Source organism: Cyprinodon tularosa, unplaced genomic scaffold (genome assembly GCF_016077235.1).
Source record: "Cyprinodon tularosa strain WSP-4 unplaced genomic scaffold, ASM1607723v1 ctg935, whole genome shotgun sequence".
In the NCBI taxonomy this organism is placed as follows: Eukaryota; Metazoa; Chordata; class Actinopteri; order Cyprinodontiformes; family Cyprinodontidae; genus Cyprinodon; species Cyprinodon tularosa.
In genome coordinates, this window is record NW_024039713.1 from 156,217 (window position 1) to 177,612 (window position 21,396).

The 21,396-nt window shown below is 48.9% G+C and overlaps 1 protein-coding gene across 2 annotated transcripts in view; it reads right to left on the reverse strand.

Annotated features, from left to right (window-relative positions):
• Positions 1 to 5,359: 5,359 nt before the first annotated feature.
• The window catches only part of enpp2 (ectonucleotide pyrophosphatase/phosphodiesterase 2), a 45,995-nt gene continuing 29,958 nt past the window's right edge, over positions 5,360 to 21,396 (reverse strand). The window contains exons 16-25 of one of the 2 annotated variants that reach the window (XM_038274864.1): positions 20,922 to 20,997; positions 20,638 to 20,725; positions 20,275 to 20,444; positions 17,929 to 17,974; positions 16,790 to 16,929; positions 16,553 to 16,688; positions 7,871 to 7,948; positions 7,663 to 7,795; positions 6,442 to 6,595; positions 5,360 to 5,850 (exon numbers count right to left, since the gene is read on the reverse strand). In XM_038274864.1, coding sequence (XP_038130792.1) covers positions 5,680 to 5,850; positions 6,442 to 6,595; positions 7,663 to 7,795; positions 7,871 to 7,948; positions 16,553 to 16,688; positions 16,790 to 16,929; positions 17,929 to 17,974; positions 20,275 to 20,444; positions 20,638 to 20,725; positions 20,922 to 20,997 — 1,192 coding nt within the window. In that variant the 3' untranslated portion in view covers positions 5,360 to 5,679. Of the gene's footprint in view, positions 5,851 to 6,441; positions 6,596 to 7,662; positions 7,796 to 7,870; positions 7,949 to 16,552; positions 16,689 to 16,789; positions 16,930 to 17,928; positions 18,065 to 20,274; positions 20,445 to 20,637; positions 20,726 to 20,921; positions 20,998 to 21,396 lie in introns of both variants that reach the window. The other variant, XM_038274862.1, reaches the window with a different exon arrangement.

Consider the following 21,396-nt stretch of genomic DNA (forward strand, 5'->3'; position numbering starts at 1 on the left):
CTGCAGACTCTCTGCTACTGCAGACTCTCTGCTGCTGCAGACGTTCTGCTGCTGCAGACTCTCTGCTGCTGCAGACTCTCTGCTGCTGCAGACGTTCTGCTGCTGCAGATGTTCTGCTGCTGCAGATGTTCTGCTGCAGACTCTCTGCTACTGCAGACTCTCTGCTGCTGCAGATGTTCTGCTGCTGCTGCAGACTCTCTGCTGCTGCTGCTGCAGACTCTCTGCTGCTGCAGACGTTCTGCTGCTGCTGCAGACTCTCTGCTGCTGCAGACTCTCTGCTACTGCAGACTCTCTGCTGCTGCTGCTGCAGACTCTCTGCTGCTGCAGACGTTCTGCTGCTGCTGCAGACTCTCTGCTGCTGCAGACTCTCTGCTGCTGCAGACTCTCTGCTGCTGCAGACGTTCTACTGCTGCAGACTCTCTGCTGCTGCAGACGTTCTGCTGCTGCAGACGTTCTGCTGCTGCAGACGTTCTGCTGCTGCAGATGTTCTGCTGCTGCAGATGTTCTGCTGCAGACGTTCTGCTGCTGCAGACTCTCTGCTGCTGCAGACGTTCTGCTGCTGCAGATGTTCTGCTGCAGACTCTCTGCTACTGCAGACTCTCTGCTGCTACAGACGTTCTGCTGCTGCAGACTCTCTGCTGCTGCAGACGTTCTGCTACTGCAGACTCTCTGCTGCTGCAGACTCTCTGCTGCTGCAGACGTTCTGCTGCTGCAGATGTTCTGCTGCTGCAGATGTTCTGCTGCAGACGTTCTGCTGCTGTTGCAGACTCTCTGCTGCTGCAGACGTTCTGCTGCTGCTGCAGATGTTCTGCTGCTGCAGACGTTCTGCTGCTGCTGCAGATGTTCTGCTGCTGCAGACGTTCTGCTGCTGCTGCAGATGTTCTGCTGCTGCAGACGTTCTGCTGCTGCTGCAGACCTTCTGCTGCTGCAGACGTTCTGCTGGTGCTGCAGACGTTCTGCTGGTGCTGCAGACGTTCTGCTGCTGCAGATGTTCTGCTGCTGCTGCAGACCTTCTGCTGCTGCTGCAGACCTTCTGCTGCTGCTGCAGACGTTCTGCTGGTGCTGCAGACCTTCTGCTGCTGCAGATGTTCTGCTGCTGCAGACGTTCTGCTGCTGCTGCAGACCTTCTGCTGCTGCAGACGTTCTGCTGGTGCTGCAGACGTTCTGCTGGTGCTGCAGACGTTCTGCTGCTGCAGACGTTCTGCTGCTGCTGCAGACCTTCTGCTGCTGCTGCAGAAGTTCTGCTGCTGCTGCAGACCTTCTGCTGCTGCTGCAGAAGTTCTGCTGCTGCTGCAGACCTTCTGCTGCTGCAGACGTTCTGCTGGTGCTGCAGACGTTCTGCTGGTGCTGCAGACGTTCTGCTGCTGCTGCAGACTCTCTGCTGCTGCTGCAGACGTTCTGCTGCTGCTGCAGACGTTCTGCTGCTGCTGCAGAAGTTCTGCTGCTGCTGCAGACGTTCTGCTGCTGCTGCAGACTCTCTGCTGCTGCTGCTGCAGACTCTCTGCTGCTGCAGACGTTCTGCTGCTGCTGCAGACTCTCTGCTGCTGCAGACTCTCTGCTGCTGCAGACTCTGCTGCTGCTGCAGACATTCTGCTGCTGCTGCAGACTCTCTGCTGCTGCAGACGTTCTGCTGCTGCTGCAGACGTTCTGCTGCTGCTGCAGATGTTCTGCTGCTGCAGACGTTCTGCTGCTGCTGCAGATGTTCTGCTGCTGCAGACGTTCTGCTGCTGCTGCAGACCTTCTGCTGCTGCAGACGTTCTGCTGGTGCTGCAGACGTTCTGCTGCTGCAGACGTTCTGCTGGTGCTGCAGACGTTCTGCTGGTGCTGCAGACGTTCTGCTGCTGCAGACGTTCTGCTGCTGCTGCAGACCTTCTGCTGCTGCTGCAGACCTTCTGCTGCTGCTGCAGACGTTCTGCTGGTGCTGCAGACCTTCTGCTGCTGCAGATGTTCTGCTGCTGCAGACGTTCTGCTGCTGCTGCAGACCTTCTGCTGCTGCAGACGTTCTGCTGGTGCTGCAGACGTTCTGCTGGTGCTGCAGACGTTCTGCTGCTGCAGACGTTCTGCTGCTGCTGCAGACCTTCTGCTGCTGCTGCAGAAGTTCTGCTGCTGCTGCAGACCTTCTGCTGCTGCTGCAGAAGTTCTGCTGCTGCTGCAGACCTTCTGCTGCTGCAGACGTTCTGCTGGTGCTGCAGACGTTCTGCTGGTGCTGCAGACGTTCTGCTGCTGCTGCAGACTCTCTGCTGCTGCTGCAGACGTTCTGCTGCTGCTGCAGAAGTTCTGCTGCTGCAGCAGACGTTCTGCTGCTGCAGACGCTCTGCTGCTGCTGCAGAAGTTCTGCTGCTGCTGCAGACGTTCTGCTGCTGCTGCAGACTCTCTGCTGCTGCTGCAGACTCTCTGCTGCTGCTGCTGCAGACTCTCTGCTGCTGCAGACGTTCTGCTGCTGCTGCAGACTCTCTGCTGCTGCAGACTCTCTGCTGCTGCAGACTCTGCTGCTGCTGCAGACATTCTGCTGCTGCAGACTCTCTGCTGCTGCAGATGTTCTGCTGCTGCTGCAGACTCTCTGCTGCTGCAGACGTTCTGCTGCTGCTGCAGACTCTCTGCTGCTGCAGACTCTCTGCTGCTGCAGACTCTCTGCTACTGCAGACTCTCTGCTGCTGCAGACGTTCTGCTGCTGCAGACTCTCTGCTGCTGCAGACGTTCTGCTGCTGCAGACGTTCTGCTGCTGCAGATGTTCTGCTGCAGACTCTCTGCTACTGCAGACTCTCTGCTGCTGCAGATGTTATGCTGCTGCTGCAGACTCTCTGCTGCTGCTGCTGCAGACTCTCTGCTGCTGCAGACGTTCTGCTGCTGCTGCAGACTCTCTGCTGCTGCAGACTCTCTGCTACTGCAGACTCTCTGCTGCTGCAGACGTTCTGCTGCTGCAGACTCTCTGCTGCTGCAGACGTTCTGCTGCTGCAGACGTTCTGCTGCTGCAGATGTTCTGCTGCTGCAGATGTTCTGCTGCAGACGTTCTGCTGCTGCAGACTCTCTGCTGCTGCAGACGTTCTGCTGCTGCAGATGTTCTGCTGCAGACTCTCTGCTACTGCAGACTCTCTGCTGCTGCAGACGTTCTGCTGCTGCAGACTCTGCTGCTGCAGACGTTCTGCTGCTGCAGATGTTCTGCTGCTGCAGATGTTCTGCTGCAGACGTTCTGCTTCTGTTGCAGACTCTCTGCTGCTGCAGACGTTCTGCTGCTGCTGCAGACGTTCTGCTGCTGCTGCAGATGTTCTGCTGCTGCAGACGTTCTGCTGCTGCTGCAGACCTTCTGCTGCTGCAGACGTTCTGCTGGTGCTGCAGACGTTCTGCTGGTGCTGCAGACGTTCTGCTGCTGCAGACGTTCTGCTGCTGCTGCAGACCTTCTGCTGCTGCTGCAGACGTCATGCTGGTGCTGCAGACCTTCTGCTGCTGCAGATGTTCTGCTGCTGCAGACGTTCTGCTGCTGCTGCAGACCTTCTGCTGCTGCAGACGTTCTGCTGGTGCTGCAGACGTTCTGCTGGTGCTGCAGACGTTCTGCTGCTGCAGACGTTCTGCTGCTGCTGCAGACCTTCTGCTGCTGCTGCAGACCTTCTGCTGGTGCTGCAGACCTTCTGCTGCTGCAGATGTTCTGCTGCTGCAGACGTTCTGCTGCTGCTGCAGACCTTCTGCTGCTGCAGACGTTCTGCTGGTGCTGCAGACGTTCTGCTGCTGCAGACGTTCTGCTGCTGCTGCAGACCTTCTGCTGCTGCTGCAGAAGTTCTGCTGCTGCTGCAGACCTTCTGCTGCTGCTGCAGAAGTTCTGCTGCTGCTGCAGACCTTCTGCTGCTGCAGACGTTCTGCTGGTGCTGCAGACGTTCTGCTGGTGCTGCAGACGTTCTGCTGCTGCTGCAGACTCTCTGCTGCTGCTGCAGACGTTCTGCTGCTGCTGCAGAAGTTCTGCTGCTGCTGCAGACGTTCTGCTGCTGCTGCAGACTCTCTGCTGCTGCTGCTGCAGACTCTCTGCTGCTGCAGACGTTCTGCTGCTGCTGCAGACTCTCTGCTGCTGCAGACTCTCTGCTGCTGCAGACTCTGCTGCTGCTGCAGACATTCTGCTGCTGCTGCAGACTCTCTGCTGCTGCAGACTCTCTGCTACTGCAGACTCTCTGCTGCTGCAGATGTTCTGCTGCTGCTGCAGACTCTCTGCTGCTGCAGACTCTCTGCTGCTGCAGACTCTCTGCTACTGCAGACTCTCTGCTGCTGCAGATGTTCTGCTGCTGCTGCAGACTCTCTGCTGCTGCAGACTCTCTGCTGCTGCAGATGTTCTGCTGCTGCTGCAGACTCTCTGCTGCTGCAGACGTTCTGCTGCTGCAGACTCTGCTGCTGCAGACGTTCTGCTGCTGCAGATGTTCTGCTGCTGCAGATGTTCTGCTGCAGACGTTCTGCTGCTGTTGCAGACTCTCTGCTGCTGCAGACGTTCTGCTGCTGCTGCAGACGTTCTGCTGCTGCTGCAGATGTTCTGCTGCTGCAGACGTTCTGCTGCTGCTGCAGACCTTCTGCTGCTGCAGACGTTCTGCTGGTGCTGCAGACGTTCTGCTGCTGCAGACGTTCTGCTGCTGCTGCAGACCTTCTGCTGCTGCTGCAGACGTCATGCTGGTGCTGCAGACCTTCTGCTGCTGCAGATGTTCTGCTGCTGCAGACGTTCTGCTGCTGCTGCAGACCTTCTGCTGCTGCAGACGTTCTGCTGGTGCTGCAGACGTTCTGCTGGTGCTGCAGACGTTCTGCTGCTGCAGACGTTCTGCTGCTGCTGCAGACCTTCTGCTGCTGCTGCAGACGTTCTGCTGGTGCTGCAGACCTTCTGCTGCTGCAGACGTTCTGCTGGTGCTGCAGACGTTCTGCTGGTGCTGCAGACGTTCTGCTGCTGCAGACGTTCTGCTGCTGCAGACGTTCTGCTGGTGCTGCAGACGTTCTGCTGCTGCAGACGTTCTGCTGGTGCTGCAGACGTTCTGCTGCTGCAGACGTTCTGCTGCTGCAGACGTTCTGCTGCTGCTGCAGACGTTCTGCTGCTGCTGCAGACGTTCTGCTGGTGCTGCAGACCTTCTGCTGCTGCAGACGTTCTGCTGGTGCTGCAGACGTTCTGCTGCTGCTGCAGACCTTCTGCTGCTGCAGACGTTCTGCTGGTGCTGCAGACGTTCTGCTGCTGCTGCAGACACTCTGCTGCTGAACAAACTTTTAATCTATTCTTTTTGTTTTTGATCAGTTTCTCTAATTGCAGAATTTTATTTTCTGGTTTTTTATGTTTTTGCATCATGGATGTTTTGTCCCACTGACGCTAATATCCAGACAGATACAGGCTGAGTAAAAACACTGTTAATTAATAATTTCATTATTGAAGCATCCAAACCAATCTGTGGAAAAGTAATCACGCCCCTTGTTAAATCAGTGGCCCTCCACTGATCCCATTAGAGGAACCAGAAACATAAAAAGCTGATTTCCTGTCAGGCTGAAAAATCCCTCAGATAGAACCAGTCAGACCGCATGAAGCAGGCAGATGAAGGATTTACTTCTTCATCCCAGCAGGAGGCTCAGTGAACTGGATGAAACCGGATGGAGATGAAAGCAGCGCTGCTGGTCCACGGAGGACTTCCTGGTTCCACATCCGTTCCCCACAGCAGCAGAGGTCAGAGGTCAGATCTCACTCTCATACGTGTGCATGTATGTTTTTAAGGAGAGGATCTCGGCGTAGCTGCGGCCGGTTCTTCGGTACAGGTCCAGTCCTGTGAGCAGCTCCACATCTCTGACCCGAGCCGTGTGCATCTTCATCAGGTCCTCCACCCAGCGGGACTCGTCCTCAGAGCTCTGTGGAGAGGGGCGGAGACAATGCGTCATCACTGGGGTCTCTGTTAACCAACATGTTTAAGATGGAAGCATGAAAAGCAGGAGGAGACGCTGGCGGCGCTGAGCGCTCAGCACCACAGGATTCAGCTTTAGGTGGTGAAACCAGACCTGCCAGGAGGAAGGAGATGATTCCAGGGGGTGACTCTGGCATTGAAAGCAGCTCATGCCATGAAGTTAGGACTGGTTGAATCCCAGTGGACAGCAAAGTTAGCTGGTGGACCTTGGTAGCCATGTTTAGGCTCAAATCAGAACTGTATTTAACGTAACTGGGTATGCAGTTTCTGATTTGGGAAATGCACCATATGTGCTGCATAATTGGGGGTGACTCCAAAATGATGATTCATATCATTTTTCTTTTTCCATAGTAATCTTTTTGAAGTTCTACAACCGCAACTTCAGGTACAAATGTGGAGAGAACCTGTTGAGATTCCTGCAGGAAAACCTGCCAGCGTTACCCTGGAAGCTTCTGACTGAGACCCTCTATCCTGCCTGAGCCTCTGGAGGAAGGAGGAACATGCTGGTGGAGGAGCTCTGCTCATAGATGCTGCTTACGTTGCAGGTCTCCTTGTTACTCGGTCGGTGAGGCAGGATGAAGGCGGCGCTGCTCAGCGGGCCGCTGCAGGACTCTGCTGGCTGGGAGAAGTCCAGGCAGCTGGTCAGAACCAGGAAGTAATGGGATGGGATGGCGATGGTTCCACTGGACCAGCTGGAAAAGAAGGGATCAGACGCTGCTGTCAGCCAGGAGAGGATTTAAACCCAGTTACAGCCTGTTACTGGTCCCACTGTAGACAAACTCCAGACATCAGCAGAATAAACTTCCCCTGCCCATAAAAGGCTCCATGTTTGATAAACAGCAGATAGAAGCGCAGCAACTAGAAAAGCTTTGCTTCCAAGGAGCTGCAGACTAGATGTTCAGTTCTGGCTTCAATCCGGCCAAAGATCAGAGCAGCAACACGTCTAGAAGCAGCAGATCTAGAAGCTCCTCTACAGAGAAAATCCAACCCAGAAATGAAATAATTGATCAGAAATCAATAATTATTAGAAAGGAGCCAATCTAATGGCTGCTGGTGACATGTGTGTATGACTGACTGAATGTGTTCTGTACTGTACTTATCTGTTCCTCACCACAAGGGGGTGCTATTGAGTTATATATGAGCCCGCTTCCAGATCTGACAGACAGCTGGAAGAGCAGTTTGTCTGTTTAAAGTAAATCTGCCCTCGAGGCTGAAGAGAGAAGTCGTCTGGTCTGCGTTTCTGCTTTGTGTCAGTAGTTAGCAGTACTGCTGCTAACAGCTGCTAACATTTATTAGTTTATCTGCTGCATTTGAGTGGATTTAATGTTTATTTATTGAATAGTGTCAGAGTCGGACCTCTAAACCCTTCAGAGTCCAAACACCCAGAATGACGTCAGAGAAGATTGGGAGAAAATGGACCAATCAGCAGCGGAGGCAGGCTGTTTGATCTATTTGCTCTTTTAGTTTCCTTCCTGTTCTTATTGTCAGACGGTGGTAAACCTACGCCCTCTCTGATTGGTTAAACAAAACATAAACTCCTTATAAATGGGAGGATTTTGCCGTTCTAGCAGTTTCCCTAGAAACCAAGCAAGTCCAACTTTCTCTTCCTGCGAGTCCTCTGCTGACTCGGCACTCCTTTAAATAACTTTAGATCTTTGTTGGTGATTTAAACCCAAACCTGCGGTCAGAAACTGAAGACCAAAGGACTCCGAGTCCAGAGGAACAGGAAGCAAAGTTTATAAAAGCAGAAGGTTCCTACTCTCTGATGGTCTCCGCCGAGTCTCTGACTCCATCATAGTTGTGGTCAAATATCGGTCCAACCAGAACGTTGACTCCGTTTCTCTCTGTGGCGTATTTTTTCACCAGTGCCCTCTGGATGTAGGTCCATATCCCTGATGGGGGGGGGGGGGGGTGGCGGTGAAACGTCTGAGCAGGAAGTGAGGTAATCATCAGGAGGAAGAACTCACTCTTAAAGGCAGGATACATGGGCGCAGTGTTGGTGACGAGGACGGCTTCCTGCTTCTTCTCCAGCGTTGAGGACAGTTCTGGAAAAGACCAAACATTCCCAGTCAGTCTTCCTGCAGTCAGTCTTCCTCGGGGTCTAAGTAACCTTTAACCCCAAACCTGGACTCCGCCTCCTGCTTCCTTCTAAAGGCTAAAAGTTTGGAGGGAAGAACAGGCTGGCCTGTTCCCACTCTGAATGCTTCAGGAACTGATCTATTACAGCGCAGCTCCATCCAGCCACATGGAGCCAGGAAGGCGGGTTTAGAGGAGTGGAGGACGCGCGACTGCCAGTAACAGAGCCGTCATCTGAGGCAGAGCTACCCTCTGCACTGTCTATCAGAGGAGGAGGTGGAGGGAGGGAGGAGGCCTCCAACCATAATACTGATGCAGTCTCCACTGGCTGGAGCCGGAGCGAGAAAAGATGGATTCTGGTGTTCGTCGGCTCATTAACACCCTCAGACTTCAGGTTCCTCATTCCCAGCAGAAACTATAGCAACAATCAGGTGCAGTAACCCTTCTAATCCCGAGGAGGGAGCCAGAGACACAGATTTAGACAAGATTTTAAAATAGAGAAAACATCAAAGTCATTGAGAGACCCTGCTGCTCAGAGCTGCACTGACCTCAGCACAGAGAATCTCCATCTAAGATGGAGGTGCTCGCCACACGCAACCAATCAGCAACGACGCTCAAACATTCAATCATCCAGTGTCTGGCTGAAACGGTCCCAAACTCAGGAACTAGTGAAGGTTCCCAAAGGAGGTGAAGAGACTAAAGACATTTAAAGAATCAGACGTTCTTTGCAGGGAGACACGGTTACCATGGCAGAACGCCGCCCCCTTCAGGAGGCATAGCGCCACAGCTGGGGAATAACGCAGCTGCTCCAGCAGGCGGGAAATTGACTGATCCATTTCCCCTTTAGCAAAGGCGACAGCGGCGTCAGGTGCAGGAGTTTACCCTGCAATCGGAGGGTTGTCGGTTTGAGCCCGGCTCTGGCTTTCAGTATGGTTGTGTCCTTCAGCAAGATACTTCAACTGCATTGGCTACTGATGGTGGTCAGTAGGTGGCGCCAGAGCACGGCAGCCTCTCTGCCAGTGAGCCCCAGGGCAGCTGTGGCTACCATGTAGCTCACCACCATCAGTGTGTGAGTGAATGTAAAATGCTTTCTCCAAGTCATTTTAGGACACTGCAGGAGACCAACTGCAACTATAGTTCACCCCCCACACCCCTCATATCCATGTTTTATATATTTACATAAAAGGACCCCAAATATTTCGAAATAGTGATAATTTCCCTTTTATAATGAATGTAATCTTTTCCATTGGCAAGGTTGTTTATTTCTTTAATCCAATTAATGACTTTTGGTTTCCTGGTTCTCTTCCACGAAAGTGCTTTGACTCTTTTTAAAAGTAATAGACATAAATCTACGGCAGTGATAATTTTTTTGATATCTCTTTGGGTATAATCCTGAGATAAAAACTTTAGGATCAAAAATGTGTTTTATCCCTAATATAGTTTCTAGAGCTTGTTTAATCTCTCTCCAAAGTTTTACTACTTTCTTGCATTTCCAGATACAACGAATAAAAGTTCCTTCTCTTCTCCACATCTAGGACACAGCTCTGGGATGAGGCGTGTGTTAGTAGTTAGTGCTTCAGCACACGCCTTCTCTCAGTCCTGTGAGGATAAATGTTCCTGTAGATCTTCCCTCCAGGCATTGAGGTTCTGCCAAGAAGACTCAGAGGATCCCTCAGCCAACATGTTACACAGTCTGGAGATGATTCCTTTTCCAAAGCAATCCTTCTTCATTCCAAAGTAGACAGCGGGGGGATAAATTCACATTTATTTTGAAATGACCTAATCAAATTTCTCACCTGTAGATATTTAAATTTTAATGTTCACTTGGGATTTCATACCTGGCCTTCAACTCTTCAAATGGCATCCAGACCTCCTTCTCTGAATCCACCAGATCTCCTGTTGTCTTTAAACCTTTCAGCCCATTTCCTGAACCAGAATCTGCTCTGCCTGGTGGGCAGACTGGTGACCCTGGTGGGCAGACTGGTGACCCCATATTGGGCTGAAGTTAGTTAAAGAGGAGGGGTCACCTAGATAGTTCTTAACTAGATACCAAACCGTGATCATGTTTCTGACAATAGGGTTCTTTTTTATCCAAAATTCTGATATTTGCTGAGTAAATATACTGGGGTAGAGGGAGAGGAACAGTTTCCAATATTCACCCGAGGTTAGAGACATTTATCTGTAAATAGTGCATCATAGTCCTCAGCTGAGCTGCCCACTAGTACCAAAGTGGGTTGGGGCATCTGAGGCCTCCTCTAGCATACGGTAGATATTAAAGTGTTAAACGAAGCATTGGTCGTCTATTATTCCACAGAAACCGTGTGAAAATATTTTTTAAGGTTGAAAATAAATTGGCAGGAGGAGACAGTGGGATGTTCTGAAACAAATAAGAAGTTTGGGCATTATATTGGATTTAAGGGCATTGATTCGTGGTATGAGTGACAAGGGCAGATAATTCCATCTATCCAGGCAGCAATGAGTCCCCCATGGGTGTAAAGTTAGCAGCAACCGTGTCATTTATATGTGGTTCTATCCTAACCCCCAAATATGTAAAGCAGTCTACGGGTTTGAATTGGGAAGGATTTCCAACACTGGTTCTTTCTTCTGAATTCAGTAACATCATCGAAGACTTTTCTGTATTTACTTTACATCCTGATATTCTTCCAAATGTGTTTATTAGATATTAACACAGGAATGGTTTAGATCTAATTCCATTAGTAACCATTTCTGCATAAGGCTTGTTGTATAGAAGTTTATCCCATCGGCAGAAGTTGTCCCCACAGCCGAATCTTTTCAGCCTGTCAAATAAAAACGGCCATCCAACTCTATCCAAGGCCTTTTCTGCATCCAGTGACGGCAAAGCAGTGTCTGTTTTTCTTCCATATTATAAATTAGATCCAGTTCTCGTCTCACATTGGGAAATCCCTGCTTCCTGCTATAAACCCATTTTGGGTGCAAGTAATTAATTTGGGCAAATTCTCTCCAATCTTTGAGCCAGTATTTTACAGGGAATATTTAAATCAACATTGAGAAGAATTATTGGTCTTTGTTGCAAGGTTTGCCAGGTTTAGGCAGTATAGTGATCAGAGCTCCTCTTAGTGAGGCAGGAAGGATCCCCTTTTCATTGAAAAGGGGATCTATCAGTTTGGATTTCTTATATAGTTCTGTTGAGCCTTACCTATTTCACCTGATCTATTGCCTCAGACATTTCCTCTTTATTTATAGCTGTGCTGAGATCTGTATTCATTGAGATATCGGTAATATGAAGGCTTTTGTTCATGTCTGAGCTATATCGTTTTTCAAAAAAGATTTTAAAACTCTCACTGATTTCTGAAGGATCTGTAGTAATTTGTCCTTTATTATTTCCGACTGCGGTTATATCTTTGTCTATTTTAATAGTTTAAGTCGCCAGGCTAATAATTTCCAGACTTTTCCCGTTGATCATAGAATGATTGTTTAAGACGTAGAAGTTGTGAGGTGGCCTTGGATGCAGAAAGTTTATTATACTGTGTTCTTAATATCAAAACGTTTTTATGGATGTTTGGGCATAAGGTTTGATAGTAAGCATCTTAATCTCATCTGCCAATTCTTTTGGTTTTTTTTATCTTTTTTTTTTGCATTATAACTTGTAAAGCTAATTATTTGACCCCTCATAAAGGCCTTAAAGGCTTCCCACCTCGAAGAGGACGATGTTTCATCCATAGTGGTTTGGAAATAACTATTAATTTGTTCATCTATAAAAAGTATGAATTCTGGGTCAGTGGGCCACTTCTGTTTAAATCTCCAGGTAGGAGGGTCTCTCCTTAGTTTCACGTCTTCATAAATGATTGAATTTGGTGCATGATCCGAAATTACAACGTTGTCATACTGACAGTCTTTAATTTTGTGCCTCAAATTGTCATAAACTAGAAAATTATCAATGTGTGAATATGATTTATGTGTATTTGAATAACACAAATATTTTAAACTTTTGGGATTCATGTCTCTCCAAATATGCATCAAATGAAGTTCCTTCATAAAGTGTTGAATTGTTTGTCTGCTTTTAGAGTGAGATCTGCCACCATCTGAACTTCTGTCCAGTTCTGGGTTCATTGTTCAGTTTGAATCTCCTGCTATAATAAAGCTGCCAGCTGAAGAGAAAAATGAAAGAAAGAGATTTTAAAAAACTTTGGGTCATCATCATTTGGGGCGTAAATATTTATCAGGTTAATGTTCTCTGAGCTCAGTGTTCCCTGTAGAATAACGAACCTCCCGGTTTTGTCTTTAATAACCTTTGTCACATGTGATGTTATGGATTTATGAATGAAAGTCATTACCCCCCCCTGTACCGCCCTGCCTCCTCCTGCAGAGTCTCATCTCCTGATCAGCCATCAGCTGAGTTTCCTGAAACACTATCAGAGTCCACAGCTTTCACCTGATTCATGATCCTCTGACATGGGAGCTGGCTCGGAGCTCGTCTGCCTGGCTGTGTGTTTCCTGGACGGGCCGCCTGTGGAGCTGGTTGACAGTTGCCTTTTGTATCTATGCTTCTTTTTCTATGTCTGCTTCTGTCTCCTTGAACCCCAGTGGGCCTCAGCAGATGGCCGCTCACACTGAGCCTGGTTCTGCTGGAGGTTTCTTCCTGTTCAAAGGGAGTTTTTCCTCTCCACTGTCGCTACAAGCATGCTTAGTGTGAGGGATTGCTGAAGAGTCAATGAGTCGATGCAATCAGCTGGTTTTCCTTAGATAGAAAACTTTGTATCAATTTGACTGTATGATCTGGTTGAACTGTAAAGTGCCTTGAGATGACATGTGTTGTGAATTTGGCGCTGTATAAATAAACTGAATTGAATTGAACTTCCAACATTCACCACTGTTTGGCGCCAAGTAACCTTTCCTCTGATCATAGAGCAGCCGGCTTGATTGGTCTCGCAATGCATCCTGGGAAAACCAAGGAAGACAATCTAACACTATCTTATCTGTAATGTAATAATATTCTAAATAAACAGCCAGATTCAAGCATTATTTACCATACATTAATGTTTGTATTAATTTACTTATGGACTGTGTGGAAATATATGTAAGATAAAATCAAAGTTAATATTGTTCCTGTTTGTTTTTGTCTTTATCGTATTTCTAGAAATAGAAATATTCAATAAAATAGAACTACTATTATGTTGAACCCTAATTATGCTTCTTAAACCATAAATAGCAGATGTTTAGGCGCCATTTGTTATTGTTATAATCTATAAAGGAAATAACTAATAATTATACCTGAACTTCCTCAAAGGGTCGTCAAAAAATAAAACAATAATAGTAACTAAATGTCAGTAAAAAGGAAACCCTCACATTTTCCTTTTCCTGTGGCTAACAGTCAGAAATGTTGATAGTTTACAGTCTTTATTTGTCCGTTTTTCCAGAAGTCTTCAGACCTCCTGGCTGACTCCGAATATTTAGTTTTATAAAAGAAAAAAAAAGCTTCTGTTTTTTAGCGTACATGATATTCAGTTTTTTAAATGGGACCAGTTTCGTAGCCTATTGTAGTAACCGCGGTATTCTAGCGTGGATAAATTTTCAATGTATTCCCTTTGATCTCCTCCTCCATTTTAGATGTGATTAATCTATCTCTGTTACAGGGATATGTACCTAAAGCTTTTAAGGTTGCTGTAATTAAACCTCTGCTTAAGAAACCGTCTCTTGACCCAGATGACTTGGTCAATTATAGACCTATATCCAATCTTCCTTTCTTATCCAAAATTCTTGAGAAAGTAGTTTGCAAACAAGTTTGCGATCACTTCCACTATAATGAACTTTTTGAAGAGTTTCAGTCTGGCTTTAGAGCTCATCATAGCACTGAAACAGCTCTGGTGAAAGTCACTAATTATATTCTCATGGCCTCAGATAATGGACTTGTATCTGTGCTCGTCCTGTTGGATCTCAGTGCTGCATTTGATACAGTTGACCATAATATTCTTTTAGAAAGACTTGAATATTTTGTTGGAATTAAAGGAACAGCACTAGACTGGTTTAAATCTGATCTATCTGATCGAATTCAGTTTGTTCATGTTAATGATAGATCTTCAACACGCTCAAAGGTTACCTGTGGAGTACCACAGGGATCAGTGCTAGGACCAATTCTCTTTACTTTATACATGCTCCCAATCGGTAGAGTTATTAGACAGCATGGGATTAATTTCCACTGTTATGCTGATGATACCCAGCTATATCTGTCTATAAATCCAGATGAAGCTAACCCATTACATAGATTACAGGCATGTCTGAAGACATAAAAACCTGGATGACTCTTAACTTTCTCCTTCTGAATGCAGATAAAACAGAAGTTATAGTCTTTGGACCAGAGTCTCTGAAAAAGAAGCTGATTAGCCAGTCACTTCATTTGGATGGGATTAAACTGATTTCAGATAATAAAGTCAAAAATCTTGGTGTTATTTTTGATCAGGTCTGTCATTTAAATCCCATATCAAAGAGGTTTCTAGAATTTCCTTCTTTCATCTGAGGAATATTGCAGAAATGAGCAATCTCCTGTCCAGGGGTGATGCTGAGAAACTAGTCCATGCATTTGTTACTTCAAGGCTGGACTATTGTAATTCTTTACTATCAGGAAGTCCACAAACTGTAGTTAAAAGCCTTCAGCTGATCCAAAATGCTGCAGCCAGAGTTCTAATGAAAATGAAAAAGAGAGATCATATCTCTCCTATCCTGGCTTCTCTTCATTGGCTTCCTGTTAAATCAAGAATAGAATTTAAAATCCTCCTTCTCACATATAAAGCCTTAAATGGCCAAGCTCCATCTGATATCAGAGATCTGATTGTTCCTTATGTTCCTAACAGAGCACTTCGCTCTCAATCTGCAGGTTTACTAGTGGTTCCTAGAATTTCTAAAAGTAGAATGGGAGGCAGATCTTTTAGTTCTCAGGCTCCTCTCCTGTGGAACCAACTACCAGTTTTAGTCCGTGAGGCAGACACCCTGTCTACTTTTAAAGCTAGGCTTAAAACTTTCCTTTTTGATAAAGCTTCTAGTTAGAGTGGCTCAGTGGGCCTCAGCAGATGGCCGCTCACACTGAGCCTGGTTCTGCTGGAGGTTTCTTCCTGTTCAAAGGGAGTTTTTCCTCTCCACTGTCGCTACAAGCATGCTTAGTGTGAGGGATTGCTGAAGAGTCATTGAGTCGATGCAATCAGCTGGTTTTCCTTAGATAGAAAACTTTGAATCAATCTGACTGGATGATCTGGTGAACTGGAAAGTGACCTGAGATGACATGATGTGAATTGGAGCTATAGAAATAAACTGAATAGAATCCAGGGTGTAGTCAGTTTGCTTTACTGTTTCGTTCTTTTGTCCATCCGAGTCTTTCTCATCATCGCTGCGCCATGTTCATCTTGTTAGACCAGACGCGGCTGCCGCCATGTTGTGATGTCTGTACGTTAAGCTCAATGGTATCATATAAATGAGCAGTCGGGTCCCACTGGATGCTGATCACAGCCAAGCCATTTAAAGGTGATTTTGAAGGCGGGTCGTTTTCAAAGTCGTGTGACGCGATCAGTGTGGCGTTCCCACTGCCACTAAAAGCCAATTGTTCTACTTGTTGCCAAGTAGATTTCCATTTGCCTCTGAACACAGCAGCCAAACTGTGGATCTCCAGTTTCAGCTTGGAGGTCATAGAGCTCAGTGACCTTCTGGAACCATCTAAGGAGGACTTCCCCCCAAACTGCTCAGAATTGCACTTGCTGTTCTCGTGAGCAAAGCAACCTGTGATGCAATGTTCCTCATTAAAATTAATGAAAACTACTGCTGATCATCGAAGCAACCTGAGAGTCAGAAAGGAAGAAGAATCTGACTGGACTTGTCTGCTAAAAGCTGCTGATCAGACTAGTGATGCCTTTTACACAGAGCAGACATGACTGTCTCTCCTTTTGCTTTGTTTCCCAAAATCTAATTTTATAAGTGATGGTTTTATTTCTAACTGGTGTGTGCACATTAGAGGACTAGGACTAGGGGTGGAACGGTTCACTAAATCCACGGTTGATTGTTAGCATGACATGTTGGTAATGTTGCTGTTAGCATAAACAAAACGTGTTGCACAATGCTTGCACACTGTTGCACTTTTATCCACAGCTTTCTTTCCGCCGTCATCGTAGGTCACTCTAAATGCAAAGTGGTCCCATACAGCAGACCTATAAAGTGCTGCTGGCGCGTCTTCCAACTCCGGTTCTTTCCCACTCGTCATACCCACACAATTCTCCACAACAACTGATTTTTTTCTGCTACACCCGGCTACGCTGCTTCGCTTCTTCTTCTTCTTGTTTACTACTGGTGGTTGGCTTTGGTCGCAGTACCGCCACCTTCTGCTCTGGAGTGGAAACGCTTCGCCTATGAGAAAAAGGAGCAGCGCATGAACCGAACGCAACACACGCGAACCGAACCGAGACAGTCGAACCGAACGGTTCACTAATTAGGAACAATGACCCTAACCAAATCTGCAGTCATCTTTACCACTGCGGTAGAAGAGCATCCTGAAGTATTTCTGTCAGTGAGCCACCATGAGGGTTTGAGTGGCCTCTGATGGGAACACTTACGTGGCGGGTAGAGGAACGCGTACGTCACGTGTCTCTCTGCTCTGTATGTGGAGCAGGACTGGCTGGAGGCAGGCGGGACTCGGGTGTCCAGCCTGAGGCAGTTGGTCAGAGCTTCAGGCAGAGGAGACGACTCTACCTGGAAGACCAGAGGAAGGAGGCTCAGGCACTGATGACCATTGCCAATCACTATGGGGCACCAATGTCCCGCAGCAGAGAGTCCAAGGGACAGAGCGGTACCTGTATGCTGACAGTGTAGGACGTCCAGAGCGGCATGAGGAGAGTCTCGCTGTATCCGCTGATGTAGTCGCTGTGATGGAGGACGCTGTATTTGGCCCTGAAGAGGACAGCAGGGCGTCCGTGGGGCAGGTTCCTGCTGTCTGAGGGACGGAGAACACAGAGGGACACGACACAGAGACGCACCACTGTAACAAGTCCGGTCTGTCCGAGTCAGACTGGAATAACAAACCCTCCTGAACTTCACCATAAATGTAAAGTTTTCCTGGGATGACAGACCAACAGCAAGCAGAGCATCGCAGGGAAGAATAGAGACCATAGAAACATCCTTTGGTGTGAATCTGTCTAAAGGTGGTGGGTTAATCATCAAAGATAAAGGACCAGAGCTCTGAAAGACCAACATTCACTCATTTTAACTCTTTCCAATGACTTTGGAGCAAACCATCGTCAATATTTTAGGTGTTTCCCTGCCTCCACGCATCTGACCAGATTGAAAAGGTGATCAACAGGGTTTTTGCTGCGTCTGATGGCTGCTGAGGACATAATGGGATCATTCAATCAGCTGTACTTCAGTGGAGAATCGTCTGAAACAGGAAGTGGGCCCTAAGGACCCTGGCGTAAAACATCTCAACATTTTACAACTTCTTTGGCAGGATGCTGAACAGAATGTGAAGCTATTCCCCTGATTCCTGTGAAAAAACTAGGAAAGAAGTTCTTTAATGGTGTTTGAAAGGAAGAACAACCGACCAATCACTGACAGGACTCTCAAACTGAGACAATAACAGCAGGGAAGCATGGTGGTGGCAGCATTATGCTGAGTGGAAGATGGCAGAGAAATCCTGGGAGAAACCATGTTGGAGTGTAGAGGTCCACCTTCCAGCAGGAGAACCACCCTGAACCACAGACAGTCTGGATGGATCAGATCAGAGCCGATCAATGACGTAGAATGGCCTAGATTAACAGATTACCCCCCCACCCCCCCACCCACCCACCTGCCCTGCTTCATGTTGGTCTGCCTCATCAAATCCTGGTCCAATCATTTCTTGTTGGGAAATGTGAAAAGTTCAAGGAGTTGGTTTGTTTTTCCAGCCCTCAGGGCTGCAGATGTTCTAACATCTCCAGAAACATCATAACAAACTGACCATCAATTGCTTGCCTCAAACGCCGGTTTAGCTCCTCCACTTTGTTCTGTAAGAGACAGAGCCAGAGTGACTCCAGGTTATAGCCTCGGACAAGGGTCACCTTTAAACCTCTCTGGCCTCTACTTTTTACACGCAACTGCAAAAGATCGGAGATTGAAAACAATCTCTTGCCAGAGATCTTATGGAATCAGAAACACAGTGAAGCAGCAGAGCTGCGTCTCACTCCCGCCAGACGTATAGAAAACAGGAGGCAGAGGATGGATGTTTGACCTTTGACTGTCTGAACTGGGGGGGGGGGGGGGGGGGAGACTCCAGCTCTGCTGCAGAAAGCAACCAGGCAACACATGAGCTGTGGAGGACGCAGGACCAGAGCAGTTACTGAGCCATCAGGATGACCTGATCACAGACCAAGGTTCAGGTTCACAGGTTTTTATAAAACTGCTGTCTCACTGTTAACCAACTGTTAACCCACTGTTGACCAGCTGTTAATTTGCTGTTAACCCACTGTTGACCAGCTGCAAACCAGCTTTTAACCCGCTGCTAACCGGCTGTTAACTCACTTTTAAACCATTTTTAACACCACTCTGGGCTCTGACTGTTCCCCTCTGGGCTCTAACCCGTCCCCTCTGGCCCCTTTGGGCTCCGATCCGTCCCCTCTGGGCTCTAACCCGTCCCTTTTGGGCTCCGACCCGTCCCCTTTGGGCTCTGACCCGTCCCCTTTGGGCTCTGACCCATCCCCTTTGGGCTCTAACCCGTCCCCTCTGGCCCCTTTGGGCTCCGATCCGTCCCCTTTGGGCTCTGACCCGTCCCCTCTGGGCCCTTTGGGCTCTAACCCGTCCCGTCTGGCCCCTTTGGGCTCCGATCCGTCCCCTCTGGGCTCTAACCCGTCCCTTTTGGGCTCCGACCCGTCCCCTTTGGGCTCTGACCCGTCCCCTTTGGGCTCCGATCCGTCCCCTTTGGGCTCTGACCCGTCCCCTCTGGGCCCTTTGGGCTCTAACCCGTCCCCTCTGGCCCCTTTGGGCTCCGATCCGTCCCCTCTGGGCTCTGACCCATCCCTTTTGGGCTCTGACCCGTCCCCTTTGGGCTCTTACCCGTCCCCTCTGGCCCCTTTGGGCTCCGATCCGCCCCCTCTGGGCTCTGACCCGTCCCCTTTGGGCTCTTACCCGTCCCCTTTGGTCTCAGACCCGTCCCCTTTGGGCTCTAACCGGTCCCCTTTGGGCTCTGACCCCTCCCCTCTGGCCCCTTTGGGCTCTGACACATCCCCTCTGGCCCCTTTGGGCTCTGATCCGTCCCCTTTGGGCTCTGACCCGTCCCCTTTGGGCTCTAACCGGTCCCCTTTGGGCTCTGACCCCTCCCCTCTGGCCCCTTTGGGCTCTGACACATCCCCTCTGGCCCCTTTGGGCTCTGATCCGTTCCCTTTGGGTTCTGACCCGTCCCCTTTGGGCTCTGACCTGTCCGCTTTGGGCTCCGACCCGTCCCCTCTGGACTCTGACCTGTCCCCTTTGGGCTCTGACCCGTCCCCTCTGGCCCCTCTGGGCTCCGACCCGTCCCCTCTGGGCTCCGACCCATCCCCTCTGGGCTCCGACCCATCCCCTCTGGCCCCTTTGGGCTCTGATCCGTTCCCTTTGGGCTCTGACCCGTCCCCTTTGGGCTCTAACCGGTCCCCTTTGGGCTCTGACCCCTCCCCTCTGGCCCCTTTGGGCTCTGACACATCCCCTCTGGCCCCTTTGGGCTCTGATCCGTTCCCTTTGGGCTCTGACCTGTCCGCTTTGGGCTCCGACCCGTCCCCTCTGGACTCTGACCTGTCCCCTTTGGGCTCTGACCCGTCCCCTTTGGGCTCTAACCGGTCCCCTTTGGGCTCTGACCCCTCCCCTCTGGCCCCTTTGGGCTCTGACACATCCCCTCTGGCCCCTTTGGGCTCTGACACATCCCCTCTGGCCCCTTTGGGCTCTGACCCGTCCCCTTTGGGCTCTGACCTGTCCGCTTTGGGCTCCGACCCGTCCCCTCTGGACTCTGACCTGTCCCCTTTGGGCTCTGACCCGTCCCCTCTGGCCCCTCTGGGCTCCGACCCGTCCCCTCTGGGCTCCGACCCATCCCCTCTGGGCTCCGACCCATCCCCTCTGGGCTCTCACCCGTCCCCTGAAGGTGACGGGTTAAGGCCCAGTGCTTTACAGTTTACAGGTCAGATTGAAGGCAGAAAAAGGTTGGAATGTATTTAGCATGTTCTCATTTTTTACAGCATGACCAACCATGCTGACGGGGAGTGAAGACTTTTTTCTGTTTGGACCCGTCCTCCACAGCTTAGCAACATTGTGGCTAAAGCTAAAAACTCTCAGCAGGACTCACCTTTTCATCACAACTGCAGCCCAGGTCATCGGTCACCAGAGGAACCAGATTGGATGCAGACGGCCGGGACACCTCCCCTGGCACGGTGGGCCTAAAGGGGGGGTTTCTCAGCAGGTGGTTCAGACTCCCATGGGTTCCGTTGTTAGGAGCCGGTTTCAGACCCAGGAGATCTGAGATGGGATGGATCAGAGAGAGGCTGATAAAGGAACCAGATAGAGGCGGTGGTTCCTTCAGGACATCATTCTGACTGCGCTACGGTCCACTTCCTGTGGACCAATGAGGAACCGGAGAACTTCTACCAGAACATCTCAGTCACAGAACGGTTTCCAGTCTGACCTGAATGGATCCAAACACACAACTTACCACACATGACATTATAAAGCTCAATGTTTTCAAAGGCAGGAACTTTGGTCTTGAATTTAAAGTTGGGTCCGTAGCCCAGGAAAATAGTCTGCAATAGAAAGAAGACTTGATTGGAATAAAGGAAGACTTCCTGCCTCTAAACTACATTTACTGCTTCTATTCTATCATAAATGTGTTTAATTCATAGCAATGTTAGAGAAGCCTAGAGGCTAGGAAACATAAGCATGTTTGGAATAATTAGTGTTAGCCTAAGGTTAGCCTGCTGGATGCCAGGCAGGAGATACCTGCATACTGTTGATCTTATTGTCGTATCCATGGTCTCCTGAGAAGCCGCAGGGCCTTCTCCCCTCAGGGACCTTCCTGTGATCACAGAAAACATCAGGCTTTAAAATGCTGCCCACCTGTTCCTCAGTTCAAACACAGGGTAAGGAAGACATGCAGAGGTCAAAGGTCACCGTGAGAATATAGCTCAGATATTGTTGTTATGCAATTTATCTAATTGTATAACTAATAATTCTAAATGGAAATTATAATCAATTATCATTATAATCCAATTCATCGAAAAAAAACATGATTTGAATAACTTCCAAACGCTGCAGATTTAATTAAAGGTTTTAAATAAACATTTAGACTGTTTATTGAAAGCTTAGCGTTCAATTTTAAAATTACCCACATTAGAAAAATTCTGAATTACAGATCAACAACTAAACATATCCCAAACTATTCAACAATTAAATATATATATATATATATATTGTT